General features: G+C 45.1%; 1 protein-coding gene across 1 annotated transcript; it reads right to left on the bottom strand.

The window, feature by feature from the left end:
* Nucleotides 1–9269: 9269 nt before the first annotated feature.
* Nucleotides 9270–20686, bottom strand: LOC137771273 (uncharacterized). Its single transcript, XM_068554463.1, is given in 7 exon segments — nt 9270–9586; nt 13647–13970; nt 14055–14137; nt 14329–14390; nt 20104–20238; nt 20241–20536; nt 20641–20686. Coding segments are annotated over 7 exon segments (1263 nt in total).
* Between the last annotated feature and the right edge of the window lie 2014 nt (nt 20687–22700).

The following is a 22700-nucleotide window of genomic DNA, read 5'->3' as shown; positions in this document are numbered from 1 at the left end:
ATTGTGGATGAGGCTTCCAGGGGCGGTAATGATCCAGTGGAGAAACCAGGGCTTCTGAGAGAAAACCCCTCCATGACATCCTGTGCACCTGCCCTGAAATTGGTCCTCTTTTTTCCTGATGAGCCTGTGCGCCACCTGGTGGTTCGAGCGGCCCCTGCAGGGGGGGTCGTGTCTGGACTCACCCTGACTTCTCACTGAGCCTCCTGGGATAGTAACACAGGACTGTGTCCTAGGTCATCACGGAGCTGAGCTGCAGGGAAAACTGAATTTGTGAGGTGTCTCTGGAGGTGGAGAGTCATTTTCGGAGAGACAGGTTGTATGCTGTGGTATTCCCAGAACCAAAGCACCCAAGTCACCCCAGCCCTTTCTCTGGCGGCTGAGGGATCCAGTCCCAGCAGTCAGCACCGTTTGTGATGGAGAATCCAGAGACTGAGCAGGTGAGGGAGAGTGTCCTCAATAGTCCTGAACCCGACACCTGCACCAACACCTGGACAGGACACCGGGGAAGGAGAAACCATGAGACACCCACTTCGCAGATGTCACCCCATAATTCCACTTTCCTCAGACCCAGGAGATGCTCACAGCTGAGAGATGCCAGCAAGAGGAGGAATGACCAGAAGATTTTCATGTTCATTTTGATTAATGCTTTGACTTTCAGAGAGTTATCTCATCAGTGAAGATGAGAACCCTGACTCTGAGTAGCACAGGTGCTGTGTTTTCCCCTTGAGCCTGGGTGTGATGTGCAGGTGGGAAGCATGTTTCCATATAAAGATGGTCATGGCTGGTCCTTGTCTAGGGCTCTGGAGGAGGGTGCTGGCTGAGATCCAGGGTGGACACAGCTTCATGTCACCTCTGAAGAATGGGTGATGTTTCTTTTCCAATATGATACTTACATTTCCATATATGTCCATCTGCGTCTATATTATAGGTGTATTAGTTGGCTAGTGTGGCCATTACAGAATAACAGACTGGGTGGATTAAACAACAGAAATGTATTCCTCTCAGGCCTGGAGGCTAGAAGTCTAAGGTCACAGTGTCAGCAGGTTTGGGTCCTTCTCAGGCGTTTCTCCTTTGCTTGCAGATGGATCTCTTCTTACTGAATCCTCAGATTGTCTTTTCTCTGTGTGTCTGTGTGCATCCCTGGCTTACTTGTATGTTCATTATTACTCTTCTTAAGTGTGACAAAGACCCTTGACCACCCCTTAGCCAACAGGCTCCTTGTAATGCTCTTCTCAACTAGTCTTGACCTGTGGGCTTCTGCGTTTATACTTGCATGGTGAGGTTTTGGCAAGACCGCTGCTAAGTGAGAATACTGAGAATCCCCCACCCTTGAGCTCTGATCACCCACAGTATTTGATCAAATCCATCAAACCTCCTACCGCACACACGGTATCTGATCACCCTGGTCTCTCTTTAGCAAGAATCCTTGTGAGTCTATGTAACCAGAATCCCCTTAGCCTTATTTCTTCTCTTAATAATTTCCAGTCCACTCCACCCCACCCTCTTCTTGGCCCTGAGCCCCCACTTGCCCTGCTGTATTTGGAATTAAGCCAAGCTTCCAAGGCTGCATCCCATATGCAGCAGCGAGTTTTGTCTTCATGTTTTGGATGAGCTTTGTATTGGAAACATGAGTATCATTTTCACCACCCATGGCCATATAACTCATGCCTGAATGAAGCTGATCTCTCATGTATATTTTCCCTAAGTCCACTCACAGCCATTTGTACGTAGGGACACTAGACTGTTCTTCAGCCCTATGCCTGTGACTACCTTAAACATTCGCCAAGAATCCCAGAAATGTGAAAAGCATGGCACTAATTTGACCCCAGAAAGAGCTCAATTACATGACGGGAGTTGAAACAAGAAAAGAGAGCATCACCTTGACTGACCTCATCTGGGAATGTGTGCGTGTGTGTGTGTGTGCGTGTGTGTGTGTGTGTGTGTGTGTGTGTTGGGTGATTCAAACAACCGGCCACATTGTTACTGTTCGTGTATGAGCACAAAATGACAGTGTTTATTTTCGGGTGCTCATAAAATCTAGAAGTAGGTGAATTTGCAGATATGGAATCTGTGAATAGTGAGGATAATTGCATGTGCAGTATTGGAGCACTCTGGCACCAGAGTCTATAACACTGCGTGCTGCAGAATTCAAAATGTTTGTGCAGGTTGCTGAATGCAGAAGGGTGTGTCTCTTCCTTCCACATGTGCAAAAATAAAACAACAATTAATACTGTTTAAAATTCTCATGTGCATTCTCAGGATATTTACAAGTTTCACGAACTTCAGGCTCAGAGTGAACCTTATGTTGAGCCGCAGGTTTGGTTTGAGCTCCGTTGAGAAAAAGATAAGTAAAGAAATGAAAAACAACCTTAATTCTTGAATATTATATGTGTGTGTGCATATGAATAAATAAATATACACAACTATAATAAAAATAAAAATTAAGCAAATATGTACATGCACACAAAATTTTCTAGACACAACATAATCCGCAACAATGAAACATTAGGATACAGAACAGGGTCTCTGGTGGAGCTCCTGGGCAGGAAGAGGAAAGCAGAGGTTCTAACAAGAATTCCCTCCCAGCCCTCTCTGCACCTGCTGCAGGCCTCAGCCCTGTACTTTGTGGGTCCTGATCGCCCCCTGGTGTTTACGGGCCTCCGTGCAGGGAGGTTTGTGTCTGGGCTCACACTGACTTCCCCTCACTGTGCCTTTCGCACAGTAATACACGGCGGTGTCTTCAGTTGTCAGGCTGCTCAGTGATAAATAGACTTGGCTCTTGGAGGTGTCCCTGGTGATGCTGAGCCGGGACTTCAGAGTTGGGTTATAATATGCGCTTCCATCATAACCCATCACACCAACATACTCCAGCCCCTTTCCTGGAGCCTGTCGGACCCAGGCTACACTATTGCTGGTTAATGAGAATCCGGAGACAGTGCAGGTGAGGGAGAGGGTCTGGGAGGGCTTCACCAGGCTGGGTCCCGACTCCTGCAGCTGCCCCTGGGACAGGACACCTGTGGACAGAGAGAACCACGGTGACTCATGGGCTCAGATGCAGCTTCCCCGTGTGTTCATGGCTGAATCCCTGAGACACTCACCTCTGGGAGCTGACACCAGAAAGAGGAAGAACCACAGTGGATTCATCTTCTTGCAGATGAGATTCATCAAGCCCAGAAAATGTCTTCAAGCATGAGGAGAAACCTGTATTTAAGTGAACTGGTACTTTGTTTTTACCTTGTGGTCTAAGGGGATATTTGCATATAGGAGGGACCTTTTTATAAAAAGCATCAAGTAGTGAAGGGAGGTCCCTGTACCTGGGGCTCCCCCTGTGAGCAGGGTGCTGAGTGTGTCCTCAGAGAACTCAGCCCCCACCTGGGGTCCCCCTCCTGAAGCCTGGGGGACTCTTTGCCCAGGAATGAAATGATGCTGAAGGGCTAGTCAGGAAATCAGATGTGCTGTAGGATTAATGGCAGATTTGGGGATTAGACTTTAATCCCATGGGTGTATATATTTCACATAAATACCCATCAAACATTCAGGGTCCTCCAAGTTGTCTGAAACAAACTAGTATTTTTTGCCCTTTCTGCATTATCTCATGTTTATTTCCTGGATATGCAAGTATTTGAGAGAAATCATACATGTAATAATCACATTGAATTCAGACAAAGTTAGGTAAAATTTAATGTTAATCATAATTCACAACGGACTTCGTGTTTCCCTTAACTAGGGTGAACATTTCTTCACCTGAAACAGTTTAAATATGATCAAGAGTTGCTCTGGAGGTGGATTTATTCATAACAACGAAACACACAGCGTATTTTGTGGACAAGGCAGTCATTCTTGCTGAGATGGTCATGGTTCCTAGCACTGCTGACCTGGCCAGTAGCCTGCCCTGCCTTTTTCCTCTGCACAACTGAGTGTCTGCACGAACACCGTGAGCTTCAGGGCTCCTTCCTTAAGGGTGGACATTGAGGAATCCCCATGGCTACCAAGGACTAAGAACAGACAGCTACGGGAGTCTCCTCAGGACTCCAATATGCTGGGCAGGTGACCTGGTCACAGTGCACAGACTCCCTCCTTCTAGAAGTGTTCCTTTCTAACTCTGTCACTGCCAGTGACTTTGGAGCTCAGGGAACACAGTTCCCACCACAGTGGGTGAGAGAATACGCATGATTCTTGGAAGTAAACCTTCACAGTGAATGGCTTTCAGAGTATGAGGGTGTCATGGTCAGAGGAAAGCCCCCACCTCAGCAAGCAGTTTCCTTTGAAAAGTCCACCTGAGAGCAGCTTTCCCGAGTCCCTGGGTCAGTGAGTCCTGGAACTGTGCCTGAGGTCATATAAGTAAGTGGTGCTGGAGAGCAGAGCACAGCTCCATCCCATCTCACTGTGGGCACTGAGGATGTGGCCTCACCATCTGCATTTCAGTCTGCAAGGATGTAAATTGGGGATCACGATGGTGATGGTATGTCTGAAATTTATAGTGGGTTTGCCAGGGGTGTTGAATGTTGTCATCAGTGTCTTCAGTGATGTTATCACTCCTGGGAAAAAGAAAGACCAATGTGAGTCCCCATCTCTGACGGACACCCTTGTACATGTAGCACTGGCTCCACTCCTGCCCTGCGAGGTCACACCTGTCAGCTCTCCGTCAGCCCAGTGATCTCACCTGTACACTGACTGATGTCGAGGCTGCTGTCTATGAGAAGATATTTACTCCATACTATTTCATGAACAGAGAACTATACTTCTTCTAGCTTTTCCAATACTATTTGCAGAGTAAATAAAATACTAAAGAATCTTCCTGATTGAATGTCAATAATAGGAGAGCCAACCAAAGTAATATGGACAAGAATCACAGGACAAATCTGGACCCTGTTGTCAGGACCTAAAAATTGAGCTGATATGCTGTGTGATAGGGGAGTGGAAGGGATGGCATCTAAAACGTAGAACCAGGTAAGCCTATATTTCACCACGTGGAAGAAGGGCCTTCATTTATGCACATGCCCCAGCATGTGACCACCCCTTCTTGAGCTGGTGGATTTGAGGAGATCCATCCAAATTCATGTTAACATAGAAGGATATATAACAGGTTTCTTTACATTTCAGTGGTTGCGGATGTGTTGTTAGGGTCTATTTAACCATAGGAGAAATGTGTTAGGTCACCAGGAGTAAAAAGAAGATATTTTTCCTTTGTGGAGATAATTGCAGGCCATTATGTCTGGAGACTAGATCATATTATAATGCTGGAGAGAATACCCATTAGAGATGACCAATGGGTGATGGTAAAAAGAAGTGGTGAGATTTAAGTCATATTGCTTTGTAGGTTACCAGTGATGGTCACAGCAAGAGGGTCTGACCATTGTGATCGGAGGGAGAAGGATTGACGGTGGTTGGCTTCATGGTGACCACGTGGACAGGGCCTTCTGATGGTCTCTGTGATTTCCCTCATAAAATCTTGAGAGTATAAGCTCAGAATGAGGTGTGGACTTCAGGAACATTGAGACCAGATGGTTTAGGTCATTTTGTATCTTTGTTAGAATCACTGAGCAAAGAAGAAGCAGGAACTATACTTGGAAATCAGCAGTGTCCTCCTGTGATATTAGATTTGTTGCCTTAGATGTTACTGAATGTAGAGAGATTCGCTGTCCTCACATTTCATCTTCTAGGTCCACTTGGAATCCAGTTTCAAATGTGAGGGATGTAGATGAAACATTTATTATGAAACAACGTGGTATCTAAATTTTAAGAGGTATAAGTCAAAATTATTGAACTGTGTTACTGAAATTGTAATTGTCAAACTCTTCTCTGGGGCAACATAAATTAAAATTAATAATAATAATTCAAGGTATTGATTTTGGTTTCAACCATTGCTAAATCCATTGAATCATTCAAGTAACAATCATTCATAAACTCAGATCCATCACGGGTAAAATGTACTGTTAGTAAACGGTCATTCTAACTGATGAAATCTCATTCTCTCCTCAAGGATCTGTGTCTCTGTGGACACGCGGCACAGTTCTCATCAGCAAGACAGGAAGGAGGGTATGTTGGTACATTTCTATTTTTCCAGAAGAGCATCTCTGAAGAAGTCTCCCCTTTGTTTACCCATTCCATCCTTGTAGTATCTGAAAGAGGTCTTTGAGTGTCCTGTGACATGTTCCCACATAAAGTTCCCATGGCTTAGGAAGTGAATGTTTAACTCCACTTTTCATTGTAATAGAAACACAACAACTAATAATTGAGAAGCATAAAAAATACATTTAAAATTTACCCAAAGGCAAGCTAGAGATTGGCAGAAAATATTTGCAAAAGAAATATCTAGTATATCTGATTGTTATCTAATATGTGCCAAGAAGTCTTAAACTCAACAATAAGAAAGAAACAAAACTATTAAAAAATGGGCTAAAATCCTTAACAGACACCTGACCAAAAAGAGAAAGAGTTTGCAAATAAGGCTATGGGAGAACATTTATCACAGGCAAATGCCAATCAGAACAAGGACATATCCCTGAAAACTTACAAGAGTGGATCAAGTCAGCACTCTGAGAACCTGAAACCTGGGAGGATGTGGAGCGGCAGGGGGTCCATTCACTGCAGGTGGGGATGCAAAACGGGATGCACCCTGGGAGCTATTCTGGTGCCTTCTTGCAAAACTAAACATACTCTTATCTGTGTTGCAGCAATAGTGCTCTTTTTTATGTACCTGATAGACAATAAGGCTTTAGTCCAGAGAGAACCCTGCACACGATGCTTACTTAGCTTTATTCATATTTGCCAAAATTTGGACAGGACCAAGATGACCTATCCTAGGGAATGACTAATAAACTGTGTACATCCAGACAATGGACACTGAAATGTCACAGAGATTTGGAAAAATATTGAAGGGTGAGATGGAAATGCAACGAAGAGGTGCCAGAAGAACACAACTGGCAAGGTGATGTCAGGAGTCTGAAAGTGGCCCGTGAGGACTGAGTTTCCTAAGAGGTTGTACAGAGTGAGGCTGAAGAGAAGACAACTTGGATTTGTCAGGAGGGAAATCTCCTCCTCTGCCCCTCTTGAGTTCCTGAGGCTGGACTGATAATAAAACTAACAAAGACAGATTTACAGGAGAAAAGAAAAAAATTGTAAGCACAGGCATAGACGTGCCATAGAAATGGACCCAGAAGTGACCAAAGCAGGCAGCGTTTATATTTTTAGGCCAAGATCCAATATTTGTGAGGAATTGGTAGAAGGAGGAAATGTATGCTTTTGGTGTGCAATTAGTGAAGAACCTAAGCAGAGTTTGGGCTGGCATAGTCATTACAGAAGGAACAAGGTTTGTTCATAGAGACTTCCAGGCCTGAATTCCCCGTCCCTGGTGATAAGAGTGTCCCTGTGTAATGGAAAGCAGGGTCCAGTTGCTCGGTGCTGAAAAGCCAATAAAGAGGCAAAGTTGGTAGAAAGGAAAGTTTGCTTTATTTTGGCTGCCTGCAACCGGGGGGGTGGGGGACAGACTTCTCTCCAAAGGCCATCCCCCACTGAGAATCTGTGGGAAAGGGCTTTTATTGGCGGAAGGAGGGGGCTACAGACAGAAACAGCAGAGTCAACTCTGACAGTCGTCTTGAAATTGGTCGTGTGGTGGTCTGATCAGCCTCATGTTGATTGTTTTAAGTAGAGTTAATCTTCAGTTCAAGGGTCGCTTTGTTCCCATTTCTTTGAGGCCAGTTCTTGGAATTGGGGCAGCTTATGTCATGGCTACAGTCTGCTCATCATGCAGATAACTTCTTCCTTCTGGTAGGAGTTTCAGTATCTACAAGACAGCTCAAGGGACATGGACAAGAATATTGTCTATAGCCCTGGAGGCGGAACTAAAGGTTCTTGATTTGCTTAATGACTAAACTATTATTATTTCGTTTTGTTGGACAGTTTTCGTTTCTTTCTAGATTTTCTCACTTCTCTGATTAAACTTACTCTTAGGCTAAATTTTTGGCACAGATAAACGGCAGGCAGATGGCATGGGGTTAAGGACCATTTCACTTCCACCTCCAGGTACAGGGAGAGCACCTTTCACGTGGGAGGTTTATTTCTTGCTTCAGGGTGACAGGGCGGAAGGTCAGAATGTCCCTCTGCATTGGCTCTGTCTTAAGGCACTTGGAGGCATATTTTGGGGTGGGCTACCCTGAGGCCCAACACTCAGGGCCTCTTTTATTATTTTGTTTCTACATATGCACACCAAGCATGTGATGTAGGTGTCGGATTACTTGAATCTTACATGTGTGAAGCTATACTGCAGCCTGGAATTGGCAGGTGATGTGCTGAAGAACACACAACAGGGCACAGTGAGACCTCCTTTCGAGGCCTGGGCTTCTCCACTCGGGACCTGGCCGCCCCTGCAAAGGTTCCTGGACAGAGGTGGGTCTGCCTGTGAGGCTGCAGGACTCTTCGTGGAATGAGAACCTGAGTGACTTTCCTGCATTTTAGCGTTCACCTACGATGCTGTGGTGAAGAAAGGAGAATAGATTTCTTTTCAGCAGCTTCTGAATATTCATGTTATTATCCACCTGACTATAAACTCTCCTTACCGACTACATATGCGTCTATTGGTAATAGCTTTGACAGTGAATATTTGGCATAAAATAAATTGCACAGTAGAACAGGATGCAGGTATTATCTAAGCGTATAGGGATTCTGTTGGACCTGGAAGCAAGGAGCACATGTAGAAACACCCCTACCCACGTCCCCTCTAACTGGCATCATTCCCTGTAACCCAGTGAGGATCGGGTGCTGCTCAGCTCATTTACATTTCTCATGCAAGAGGTTAGCAGGCAAGTCAAGAGCCACCATCCTGGCAGGGACAGCTGGTCTACCAGTAGGGCAGGGCTGAGGTATCATAATGAGGAAGGAAGAATCTTTTCAACTCTTTATACATCCGCTGGCAGAGTTTTGAAACAGGTCAATTTAGACAAGATTTAGACAAGCGAAAACCTGAATATCTAACTTTGAGTCTCTGCCTTACATATATGACATTTCCCCCCCCCCCATTTCGAAAAGTCTTTGTAATTCTGAGCCTGAATGTGTACGTAAAGAACCATGGATGAGTACAGAGAGGTTCCCCAGGGAAAACTGCTATATGGAGAGGAAACCCCAGACCCTGACAGGAAAGCAGCCCTTAACTACCATCTGCACCTGCTCCTGGGGCTGAAACACACAGTTGTATGTCCTGAGTGCCCTCTGCATCCCCCCTCCTGTCTCCCTGCAAGGAGGTTTGTGTCTAGGCTCACACTGACTTGCCCTCACTGTGTATCTTTCGCACAGTAATACACGGCCGTGCCCTCAGACCTCAGGCTGTTCATTTGCAGATAAAGTGTGTTCTTGGAGTTGTCTCTGGAGATGGTGAATCGGCCCTTCACAGAGTCTGCATAGTATGTGCTACCACCACTACTACTAATACCTGAGACCGACTCCAGCCCCTGCTCTGGAGCCTGGCGGACCCAGCTCATGGCATAGCTACTGAAGGTGAATCCAGACGCTGCACAAGAGAGTCTCAGAGACCCCCCTGGCTGCTTCAGGCCTCCCCCAGACTCCACCAGCTGCACCTCACACTGGACACCTGCAAACACAGAGACATCCTGGTCAGGAGACTGTCACACATCCACTGATTCCCTCACTCATATCCACTCACATCCTCAGTATCTCTTGCTCTCCATAAATTACCTTGTAAAAAGCAACAAGGACAACCCAGCTCAGCCCAAACTCCATGGTGAGTGTTCTGTCCTGAACCCTGAATGGGAGTCCTTGAGTTTCATGATCAATTTTTACGTATAATATCCCAAACATCACTCATAAAATAAATTTGTAATTTTTCTGTATGCATTAAAAATTCTGTTCTGAAAACCACAACAGCAACAGCAGCAATAACTTAACTGATAAGGGAATTAAAGCACAGACTTGGAGAATGTGCTTTCTAATATCATATTTATAAAGGGCTTGTATCATGAATATAAAGCAAATTCACAGCTCAACCACAGCAACAAAAAATGAAAATAATGAACACTGTGCCAGTGATCTGAAGATACTTCCACAAAGAAGAGATAAAAGGTTTTAACAGCATTCTTCATTAAGGATACATAAAATAACACGATGATGAGATACTGCTACTCACTTATTACAAGAGTTACAGCACAAAATAATAAGAAATTCAAATATTGCGGATGATGTAGTGCAAAAGGCTCCTCATCCGCTTGCTGGAAGGAATGCCAATGGCAGCCAATTGGAATATATTTGTCGATTTCTTAGAGAGAAAACCAGACACTCACCATGGGATTGAGGAGTGAGCTAGAAAAGTATTTACAAAAATTGTTTGAATATTTATGTTGCTACAAATAACTTCATACGGCTGCTTGTATCATCTTTACACATTTGAGCCTTTACCACTCCCTAAAAATGGGTTATGTAGTCAGTTTTTATGGTTATTTTCCATATGATTAGGATACACCTGTTCCTGTTGTTCCCTTTTATCTATCTCTCTATTTTATCTAGTTATCTATTATAAATGTCCACACTAGATAACAAGGTACAGGCAACACAGCCCACATGTTACAGCCCAACCTGTGTCCCGACATTTCAAAATGTCCTCTGGGGAGAGAATGACTCCAGTGCTATAGGGACAGCAATTTCTGAATATAAACATGACTGATACTATTCAAGTGAAAGGCATTGCATCAAACAGGACTGGGGAGATTTTCAGGATGAGAGGAATTGGAAATCCATCTGATGGTGGAAAGCAGATTTAAAGTTCAACAGTAAAAATTATTTATGTCATTAAACGATTAAAAGCTTGACAACTAATAACAGAAAGTAGTGACCTAATATTCAAATAAAGGTCTCATGAAGAAATATTTCTGTGCGGCTCGTCCAAAGATAGATCAGGAAAGAGAGACAAGCCTGACTCCATGAAAAAAGTCTCACGTTTCGAGACAAGAAAGTTCCTTGGAATCCTTGTGGATGAGGCTTCCAGGGGCGGTAATGATCCAGTGGAGAAACCAGGGCTTCTGAGAGAAAACCCCTCTATGCCATCCTGTGCACCTGCCCTGAAATTGGTCCTCTTTTTTCCTGATGACCCTGTGCGCCGCCTGGTGGTTGGAGCGGCCCCTGCAGGGAGGGTGGTGTCTGGACTCACCCTGACTTCTCACTGAGCCTCCTGGGACAGTAACACAGGGATGTGTCCTAGGGCATCACGGAGCTGAGCTGCAGGGAAAACTGAATTTGTGAGGTGTCTCTGGAGGTGGAGAGTCATGTATGGAGAGACAGGTCGTAGGCTGTGCTATTCCCAGAACCAAAGCACCCCAGTCACCTCACCCTTTTCCGTGGGGGCTGAGGGATCCAGTCCCAGGAGTCAGCCCTGTTTGTGATGGAGAATCCAGAGACTGAGCAGGTGAGGGAGAGTGTCTTCAATAGTCCTGGGCCCGACATCTGCACCAGCACCTGAGACTGGACACCGGGGGAAGGAGAAACCATGAGACACCCACTTCGCATATGTCACCATATAATTCCACCTTCCTCAGACCCAGGAGATGCTCACAGCTGAGAGACGCCAGGAAGAGGAGGAGTGACCAGAAGGTTTTCATGTTCATTTTGATTAATGCTTTGACTTTCAGAGAGTTATGTCAGTGAAGATGAGAACCCTGACTCTGAGTTGCACAGGTGCTGTGTTTTCCCTTTGAGCCTGGGTGTGATGTGCAAGTGGGAAGCATTTTTCCATATAAAGATTGTCATGGCTGGTCCTTGTCTAGGGCTCTGGAGGAGGGTGCTGGCTGAGATCCAGGGTGGACACAGCTTCATGTCACCTCTGAAGAATGGGTGATGTTTCTTTTCCAATATGATACTTACATTTCCATATATGTCCATCTGCGTCTATATTGTAGGTGTATTAGTTGGCTAGTGTGGCCATTACAGAATAACAGACTGGGTGGCTTAAACAACAGAAATGTATTCCTCTCAGACCTGGAGGCTAGAAGTCTAAGGTCACAGTGTCAGCAGGTTTGGGTCCTTCTCAGGCGTTTCTCCTTTGCTTGCAGATGGATCTCTTCTTACTGAATCCTCAGATGGTCTTTTCTCTGTGTGTCTGTGTGCATCCCTGGTTTACTTGTATGTTCATTATTACTCTTCTTAAGTGTGACAAAGACCCTTGACCACCCCTTAGCCAACAGGCTCCTTGTAATGCTCTTCTCAACTAGTCTTGACCTGTGGGCTTCTGCGTTTATACTTGCATGGTGAGGTTTTGGCAAGACCGCTGCTAAGTGAGAATACTGAGAATCCCCCACCCTTGAGCTCTGATCACCCTCAGTATTTGATCAAATCCATCAAACCTCCTACCGCACACACGGTATCTGATCACCCTGGTCTCTCTTTAGCAAGAATCCTTGTGAGTCTATGTAACCAGAATCCCCTTAGCCTTTATTTCTTCTCTTAATAATTTCCAGTCCACTCCACCCCACCCTCTTCTTGGCCCTGAGCCCCCACTTGCCCTGCTGTATTTGGAATTAAGCCAAGCTTCCAAGGCTGCATCCCATATGCAGCAGCGAGTTTTGTCTTCATGTTTTGGATGAGCTTTGTATTGGAAACATGAGTATCATTTTCACCACCCATGGCAATATAGCTCATGGCTGAATGAAGCTGATCTCTCATGTATATTTTCCCTAAGTCCACTCACAGCCATTTGTACGTAGGGACACTAGACTGTTCTTCAGCCCTATGCCTGTGACTACCTTAAACATTCGCCAAGAATCCCAGAAATGTGAAAAGCATGGCACTAATTTGACCCCAGAAAGAGCTCAATTACATGACGGGAGTTGAAACAAGAAAAGAGAGCATCACCTTGACTGACCTCATCTGGGAATGTGTGTGTGTGTGTGTGTGTGTGTGTGTGTGTGTGTTGGGTGATTCAAACAACCCGCCACATTGTTACTGTCCGTGAATGAGCACAAAATGACAGTGTTTATTTTGGGGTGCTCATAACAGCTAGAGGTAGGTGAATTTGCAGATATGGAATCTGAATAGTGAGGATCATTGCATGTGCAGTATTGGAGCACTCTGGCATCAGAGTCTATAACACTGCCTGCTGCAGATTTGAAAATGTTTGTGCAGGTTGTTGAATGCAGGAGGGTGTGTCTCTTCCTTCCACACGTACAAAAACAGAACAACAATTAATACTGTTTAAAAATCTCATGTGCCTTCTCAGGATATTTACAAGTTTCACGAACTTCAGGCTCAAATTGAACATGATGGTGAGCCGCAGGGTTGTTTTGAGCTCCTTTGAGAAAAAGATAAATAAAGAAATGAAAAACAACCTTAATTCTTGAGTATTATATGTGTGTGTGCACGTGAATATATATATACACAACTATAATAAAAATAAAAATTAAGCAAATAGGTACATGCCCCCAAAATTTTCTAGACACAACATAATCCACAACAATGGAACATTAGGATACAGAACAGGGTCCCTGGTGGAGCTCCTGGGCAGGAAGAGGAAAGCAGAGGTTCTAACAAGAATTGCCTCCCAGCCCCTCTCTGCACCTGCTGCAGGCCTCAGCCCTGTACTTGTTGGGTCCTGAGCGCCCCCTGGTACTTATGGGCCTCCGTGCAGGGAGGTTTGTGTCTGGGCTCACACTGACTTCCCCTGACTGTGCCTTTCGCACAGTAATACACGGCGGTGTCTTCAGTTGTCAGGCTGCTCAGTGATAAATAGACTTGGCTCTTGGAGGTGTCCCTGGTGATGCTGAGCCGGGACTTCAGAGTTGGGTTATAATATGCACTTCCACCACTGTTAATTGCACCAACATACTCCAGCCCCTTTCCTGGAGCCTGTCGGACCCAGCCTACACCATAACTGGTTAATGAGAATCCGGAGACAGTGCAGGTGAGGGAGAGGGTCTGGGAGGGCTTCACCAGGCTGGGTCCCGACTCCTGCAGCTGCCCCTGGGACAGGACACCTGTGGACAGAGAGAATCACGGTGACTCATGGGCTCAGATGCAGCTTCCCCGTGTGTTCATGGCTGAATCCCTGAGACACTCACCTCTGGAAGCTGACACCAGAAAGAGGAAGAACCACAGTGGATTCATCTTCTTGCAGATGAGATTCATCAAGCCCAGAAAATGTCTTCAAGCATGAGGAGAAACCCGTATTTAAGTGAACTGGTACTTTGTTTTTACCTTGTGGTCTAAGGGGATATTTGCATATAGGAGGGACCTTTTTATAAAAAGCATCAAGTAGTGAAGGGAGGTCCCTGTACCTGGGGCTCCCCCTGTGAGCAGGGTGCTGGCTGTGCCCTCAGAGAACGCAGCCCCCACCTGGGGTCCCCCTCCTGAAGCCTGGGGGACTCTTTGCCCAGGAATGAAGTGATGCTGAAGGGCTAGTCAGGAAATCAGATGTGCTGTAGGATTAATGGCAGATTTGGGGAATAGACTTTAATCGCACGGATGTATATATTTCACATAAATACCCATCAAACATTCAGGGTCCTCCAAGTTGTCTGAAACAAACTAGTATTTTTTGCCCTTTCTGCATTATCTCATGTTTATTTCCTGGATATGCAAGTATTTGAGAGAAATCATACATGTAATAATCACATTGAATTCTGACAAAGTTAGGTAAAATTTAATGTTAATCATAATTCAAACGGACTTCGTGTTTCCCTTAACTAGGGTGAACATTTCTTCACCTGAAACAGTTTAAATATGATCAAGAGTTGCTCTGGAGTTGGATTTATTCATAACAACTAAACACACAGCGTATTTTGTGGACAAGGCAGTCATTCTTGCTGAGATGGTCATGGTTCCTAGCACTGCTGACCTAGGCAGTAGCCTGCCCTGCCTTCTTCCTGTGCACAACTGAGTGTCTGCACGAACACCGTGAGCTTCAGGGCTCCTTCCTTAAGGGTGGACATTGAGGAATCCCCATGGCTACCAAGGACTAAGAACAGACAGCTACGGGAGTCTCCTCAGGACTCCAATATGCTGGGCAGGTGACCTGGTCACAGTGCACAGACTCACTCCTTCTAGAAGTGTTCCTTTCTAACTCTGTCACTGCTAGTGGCATTGGAGCTCAGGGAACACAGTTCCCACCACAGTGGGTGAGAGAACACGCAGGATTATTGGAAGTAAACCTTCACAGTGAATGGCTTTCAGAGTATGAGGGTGTCATGGTCAGAGGAAAGCCCCCACTTCAGGAAGAAGGTTCCCTTGAAAATGCCACCTGAGAGCAGCTTTCCCGAGTCCCTGGGTCAGTGAGTCCTGGAACTGTGCCTGAGGTCATATAAGTAAGTGGTGCTGGAGAGCAGAGCACAGCTCCATCCCATCTCACTGTGGGAACTGAGGATGTGGCCTCACCATCTACATTTCAGTCTGCAAGGATGTAAATCGGGGATCATGATGGTAATGGTATGTCTGAAGTTTATAGTGGGTGTGCCAGGGGTGTTGAATGTTGTCATCAGTGATGTTATCTCTCCTGGGAACCAGAAGGACCAATGTGAGTTCCCATCTCTGACTGACACGATTTTACATGTAGCACTGGCTCCACTCCTGCCCTGCGAGGTCACACCTGTCAGCTCTCCGTCAGCCCAGTGATCTCACATGTACACTGACTGATGTCGAGGCTGCTGTCTATGAGAAGATATTTACTCCATACTATTTCCTGAACAGAGTACTATACTTCTTCTCGCTTTTCCAATGACATTTGCAGAGTAAATAAAATACTAAGGAATCTGCCTGCTTGAATGTCGTTAATAGGAGAGCCAACCAAAGTAATATGGGCAAGAATCACAGGAGAAGTCTGGACCCTGCTGTCAGGACCTGAAAATTGAGCTGATACGCTGTGGTGTAGGGGAGCGTAAGGGATGGCACCTAAAACCTAGAATCAGGTGAGCCCATTATTCACCAGGTGGAAGAAGGGGCTGCGTTTGTACAGATGCCCCAGCATCTGCCCTGCCCTTCTTGAGCTGGTGGATTAGAGGAGATCCATCCATATTCATGTCAACATAGAAGGATATATAAAAGGTGTCTTTATGTTTCAGTAGTTGGGGATGTGTTGTTAGGGTCTATTTAACCGTAGGAAAAATGTGTTAGGTCAACAGGAGTATAAAAATATTATTTTTCCGTTGTGGAGATAATTGGAGGCCATTATGTGTGGAGACCAGATCATATAGTAATGCTGGAGGGAATATCCATTAGAGATGACCAATGGGTGATGGTAAAAAGAAGTGGTGAGATTTAAGTCATATTGCTTTGCAGGTTACCAGTGATGGTCATAGCAAGAGGGCCTGAACATTGTGATCGGAGGGAGAAGGACCGATGCTGGTGGGCTTCATGGTGACCACGTGGACAGGGCCTTCTGAGGGTCTCTGTGTTTTCCCTTATAAAATCTTGAGAATATAAGCTCAGAATGAGGTGTGGACTTCAGGAACATTGAGACCAGATGGTTTAGGTCATTTTGTATCTTTGTTGGAATCACTGAGCAAAGAAGAAGCAGGAACTACACTTGGAAATCAACAGTGTCCTCGTGTGATATTAGATTTGTTGCCTTAGATGTTACTGAATGTAGAGAGATTCGCTGTCTTCACATTTCATCTTGTAGGTCCACTTGGAATCCAGTTTCAAATGTGAGGGATGTAGATGAAACATTTATTATGAAGCAACGTGGTATCTAAATTTTAAGAGGTATAATTCAAAATTACGCAAATGTGTTACTGAAACTGTAATTGTCAAACTCTTCTCTGGGACAACATAAATTTAAATTAATAATAATAATTCAAGGTATTGATTTTGGTTTGAACCGTTGCTAAATCAATTGAATCATTCAGGTAACAATCATTCATAAACTCCGATCCATCACGGGTAAAATGTATAGTTAGAAAACGGTCATTCTAACTGATGAAATCTCACTCTCTCCTCAAGGATCTGTGTCTCTGTGAACGTGCAACACAGTTCTTATCAGCAAGACAGGAAGGAGGGTATGTTGGTCCATTTCTATTTTTCCGGAAGTGCATCTCTGAAGAAGTCCCCCCTCTGTTTACACATTGCATCCTTGTAGTATCTGAAAGAGGCCTTTGAGTGTACTGTGACATGTTCACACATAAAGTTCCCATGGCTTAGGAAGTGAACGTTTAACACCGGTTTTCATTGTAAAAGAAACACAACAAGTAATAATTGAGAAGCATAAAAAATACATTTAAAATATACCCAAAGGCATGCTAGAGATTGGCAGAAAATATTTGCAAAAGACATATCTAGTATATCTGATTGTTATCTAATATGTACCAAGAAGTCTTAAACTCAACAATAAGAAAGAAACAAAAGTATTAAAAAATGGGCTAAAATCCTTAACAGACACCTGACCAGAAAGACAGAGTTTGCAAATAAGGCTATGGGAGAACTTATATCACAGTGAAATGCCAATCAGAACAAGGACATATCCCTGAAAGCTTACAATAGTGGATCAAGTCAGGACTCAGAACCTTAAACACTGGGAGGATGTGGAGCGGCAGGGGGTCCATTCACTGCTGGTGGGGACGCAAAACAGGATGCACCCTGGGAGCTATTCTGGAGGCTTCTTGCAAAACTAAACATACTCTTATCTGTGTTTCAGCAACAGTACTCTTTTGTATGTACCTGAAAGACAATAAGACTTCAGTCCAGAGAAAACCCTGCACACGATGCATACTTAGCTTTATTCATATTTGCCAAAATTTGGAAAGGACCAAGATGACCTATCCTAGGGAATGACTAATAAACTGTGTACATCCAGACAATGGACACTGAAATGTCACACTGATTTGGAAGAAATATTGAAGGGTGAGATGGAAATACAAAGAAGAGATGCCGGAAGAACACAACTGGCAAGGTGATATCAGGAGTGTGAAAGTGGCCCGTGAGGACTGAGGGTCCTAAGAGGTTGTACAGCGTGAGGCTGAAGAGAAGACAACTTGGATTTGTCAGGAGGGAAATCTCCTCCTCTGCCCCTCTTGAGTTCCTGTGGCTGGGCTGATAATAACACTAACAAAGACAGATTAACAGGAGAAAAGAAAAAAATTGTAACCATAGGCATGGACGTGCCATAGGAATGGACCCAGAAGTGACCAAAGCAGGCAGCTTTTATATTTTTAGACCAAGATCCAATATTTGTGAGGAATTGGTAGAAGGAGGAAATGTATGCTTTTGGTGTGCAATCAGTGAAGAAGCTAAGCAGAGTTTGGGCCGTCATAGTCATTGAAGAAGGAACAAGGTTTGCTCATAGAGACTTCCAGGCCTGAATTCCCCGTCCCTGGTGATAAGAGTGTCCCTGTGTAATGGAAAGCAGGGTCCAGTTGCTCGGTGCTGAAAAGCCAATAAAGAGGCAAAGTTGGTAGAAAGGAAAGTTTGCTTTATTTTGGCTGCCTGCAACCGGGGGGGGGTGGGGGACAGACTTCTCTCCAAAGGCCATCCCCCACTGAGAATCTGTGGGAAAGGGCTTTTATAGGCGGAAGGAGGGGGCTACAGACAGAAACAGCAGAGTCAACTCTGACAGTCGTCTTGAAATTGGTCGTGTGGTGGTCTGATCAGCCTCATGTTGATTGTTTTAAGTAGAGTTAATCTTCAGTTCAAGGGTCGCTTCGTTCCCATTTCTTTGAGGCCAGTTCTTGGAATTGTGGCAGCTTATGTCATGGCTACAGTCTGCTCATCATGCAGTTAACTTCTTCCTTCTGGTAGGAGTTTCAGTATCTACAAGAGAGCTCAAGGGACATGGACAAGAATATTGTCTATAGCCCTGGAGGCGGAACTAAATGTTCTTGATTTGCTTAATGACTAAACTATTATTATTTCGTTTTGTTGGACAGTTTTCGTTTCTTTCTAGATTTTCTCACTTCTCTGATTAAACTTACTCTTAGGCTAAATTTTTGGCACAGATAAACGGCAGGCAGATGGCATGGGGTTAAGGACCATTTCACTTCCACCTCCAGGTACAGGGAGAGCACCTTTCACGTGGGAGGTTTATTTCTTGCTTCAGGGTGACAGGGCGGAAGGTCAGAATGTCCCTCTGCATTGGCTCTGTCTTAAGGCACTTGGAGGCATATTTTGGGGTGGGCTACCCTGAGGCCCAACACTCAGGGCCTCTTTTATTATTTTGTTTCTACATAGGCACACCAAGCATGTGATGTAGGTGTCGGATTACTTGAATCTTACAGATGTAAAGCTGAACTGCAGCCAGGAATTGGCAGGTGATGTGCTGAAGAAGACACAACAGGGCACAGTGAGACCTCCTTTCAAGGCCTGGGCTTCTCCACTCGGGACCTGGCCGCCCCTGCAAAGGTTCCTGGACAGAGGTGGGTCTGCCTGTGAGGCTGCAGGACTCTTCGTGGAATGAGAACCTGTGTGACTTTCCTGCATTTTAGCGTTCACCTACGATGCTGTGGTGAAGAAAGGAGAATAGATTTCTTTTCAGCAGCTTCTGAATATTCATGTTATTATCCACCTGACTATAAACTCTCCTTACCGACTACATATGCGTCTATTGGTAATAGCTTTGACAGTGAATATTTGACATAAAATAAACTGCACAGTAGAACAGGATGCAGGTATTATCTAAGCGTATAGGGATTCTGTTGGACCTGGAAGCAAGGAGCACATGTAGAAACACCCCTACCCTCGTCCCCTCTAACTGGCATCATTCCCTGTAACCCAGTGAGGATCGGGTGCTGCTCAGCTCATTTACATTTCTCATGCAAGAGGTTAGCAGGCAAGTCAAGAGCCACCATCCTGGCAAGGACAGCTGGTCTACCAGTAGGGCAGGGCTGAGGTATCATAATGAGGAAGGAAGAATCTTTTCAACTCTTTATACATCCGCTGGCAGAGTTTTGAAACAGGTCAATTTAGACAAGATTTAGACAAGCGAAAACCTGAATATCTAACTTTGAGTGTCTGCCTTACATATATGACATTCCCCTCCCCCCCCCCCATTTCGAAAAGTCTTTGTAATTCTGAGCCTGAATGTGTACGTAAAGAACCATGGATGAGTACAGAGAGGTTCCCCAGGGAAAACTGCTATATGGAGAGGAAACCCCAGACCCTGACAGGAAAGCAGCCCTTAACTACCATCTGCACCTGCTCCCGGGGCTGAAACACACAGTTGTATGTCCTGAGTGCCCCCTGCATCGCCCCTCCTGTCTCCCTGCAAGGAGGTTTGTGTCTGGGTTCACACTGACTTCCCCTCTCTGTGTATCTTTCACACCGTAATACACAGGCGTGTCCTCAGATCTCAGGTAGTTCATTTGCAGATACAGCGTGTTCTTGGAGTTGTCTCTGGAGATGGTGAATCGGCCCTTCACAGAGTCTGCATAGTATGTGCTACCACCACTAGTAATAATAACTGAGACCCTGTCCAGCCCCTTCCCTGGAGCCTGGCGGAGCCAGCTCATGGGATAGTTACTGAAGGTGAACCCAGACGCTGCACAAGAGAGTCTCAGAGACCCCCCTGGCTGCATCAGTCCTCTCCCAGACTCCACCAGCTGCACCTCACACTGGACACCTGCAAACACAGAGACATCCTGGTCCAGAGACTGTCACACATCCACTGATTCCCTCACTCACATCCACTCACATCCTCAGTATCTCTTGCTCTCCATAAATTGCCTTGTAAAATAGCAACAAGGACAACCCAGCTCAGCCCAAACTTCATGGTGGGTGTTCTGTCCTGAACCCCGAATGGGAGCACCTGGGAATCCCGGGCTGGAGCTCCTCTCCCAGAGCTGCAGGGTCAGGGCTGGGGCTGCTTTATATCAGCAGAGGAAGGACCCTATTTGCATGACCTTCTAGTATATAAGAGGCTATGTCATTGAATGTCCTCAGAAAGGGCAGGGTCTCAGAGCAGGTGTGAGAGTCTCGGATTTCGTGGTGTTGATAGCATTTGGGAGATATAACTTTCATTATGTGATTCTTCCAGAGTAAACACTTAGGACCCATTTGTCATTTTACATATGCACACACATCCTGTGAGGTAGCTGTCATTGTTACCCTCATAATAGAAGTGTAAACTACACCCAGAGGTATAGAAGGTTTGTGGAGTGTCCAGGAATAAACGTGGGGTGACCGTTAGATCCAGCATCGGCCCCTGTGCTCTGGGCCAGCCTGCTCCCTTGAACCTATTCCAGGACAGAGTTGGACTTGCAGGGTGAGGTTTGCAGATCCCCCTCCTGTAATGGGATCTTTATGACTTTGCTCTATTCTACTGTTTACCTAAAATACATGGAGGGGGTCAGGGTTCATGAGAAGTATTTTCAAGAGCCTCTTATGTTTCAATATCTTTCCGTCATTCCTTCCCTCGCAAGTCATGCATTTCTTTATCTGTAATTACTTTAATGAGGTGATTGACATATAATAAAGCGCACAAACTCAGAATGAGCACTCTGATAAATACTGACGTAGGCATCAGCATTATCAGGAGAGAACAAATCAGTTCCTCTCATTATTTTCAGTAGTTTCTGGGTTTCCTCCTTCCTGTCCCTTCTTATCTTCCACCCTGTCCCCACATACCCATTGATCTTCCCTTGTTACTTCAGGTTACTTTTCATTTTCTAGAATTTATAAAAGTGCGATCATATTATCTGTATTTTTATTGTTATGGCTTACTTTACTCAGCACAAATAGTTGTGAATACTATCACGTTTTTGTGTGTATCAAGAATCCTTGGTTTTAATAACAGGTGGCATTTAAAGAATGATCATAGCATGATTGGCTTATTTATTAAGCTGATGTGTGATAGTGGAATTGTTTCCAGTTTCTGGGTGTTACAATAAAGCTGATAATTGTCTTGGAGATGTAGAGAGATGAGAACCTGAGAAAATGCTTCTTATTTAATGTTCTTAAAACCACCTCAAAATGGAACAAGTGGCACATTATCAAAATCTCACCAATATATCAGATAATTGTAGAACTAAGACAGCGACAAATTTAAATCTTGGAGAGAGACAAATGCTCACAGAATAACAAAGAATAAGAAGAGTAATCCTGACATAGGCTGCTGAATGGAATAAAAACTACTACAAGATTAAACTAGAAATGGATGCCTTGAGGTCGAGTGTGGTTAAGGTGTAATAGTGTCCCAATGTCTCCTAACTAACTACCTCACCAGGGTCAGCGTGGTCCTGCTAAAGTGTGAATCAGATGGTGTTACCTCTCTATTCACACAGGTGTGTCTTCCTACCTGGGACAGCCCAGGATTCCCGCCTGAGCTCTTAGGTCCTCCTGTATCATGGGGAGGAAGGCCTTGGCTCTGGACTTGGATCTGCACTGTGGCATAGCATCTCCACTTAGAGTGTGATCTTTGTCGCCTCATCCAGTCCAACTAGGCCACATATTTACCACATATGAAATGGTGAAATAGGATCGCACGCGGAAATGACGAATAATGTTTCACGTGTTGACTGACGCACAAAACCCTGCCACAACCCTTGACAGTTTCCACAGACAGCAGCTCTTTATTTTGTTCACCGTGTCTGCTTTGGGAGGGCCTGGAGGAGAAGCTCACCCTGCCCCATGCAGGGTCACTGTGAGAGGCTCACGTTCAGCTGCAGGATCTGCTCCCGTGATGCACACGCACGTGTAAGGGAGGGTGACCCTGACTCTAGGCTGGGGGCTCAGCCAGGTCTGAGGGCTGGGCCTTGTGTCCACCTCGTGTGGACATTGCTTGGGCT

Source organism: Eschrichtius robustus, chromosome 1 (genome assembly GCF_028021215.1).
Source record: "Eschrichtius robustus isolate mEscRob2 chromosome 1, mEscRob2.pri, whole genome shotgun sequence".
Lineage (NCBI taxonomy): Eukaryota > Metazoa > Chordata > Mammalia > Artiodactyla > Eschrichtiidae > Eschrichtius > Eschrichtius robustus.
This window is presented reverse-complemented; position numbering and strand designations above follow the sequence as displayed.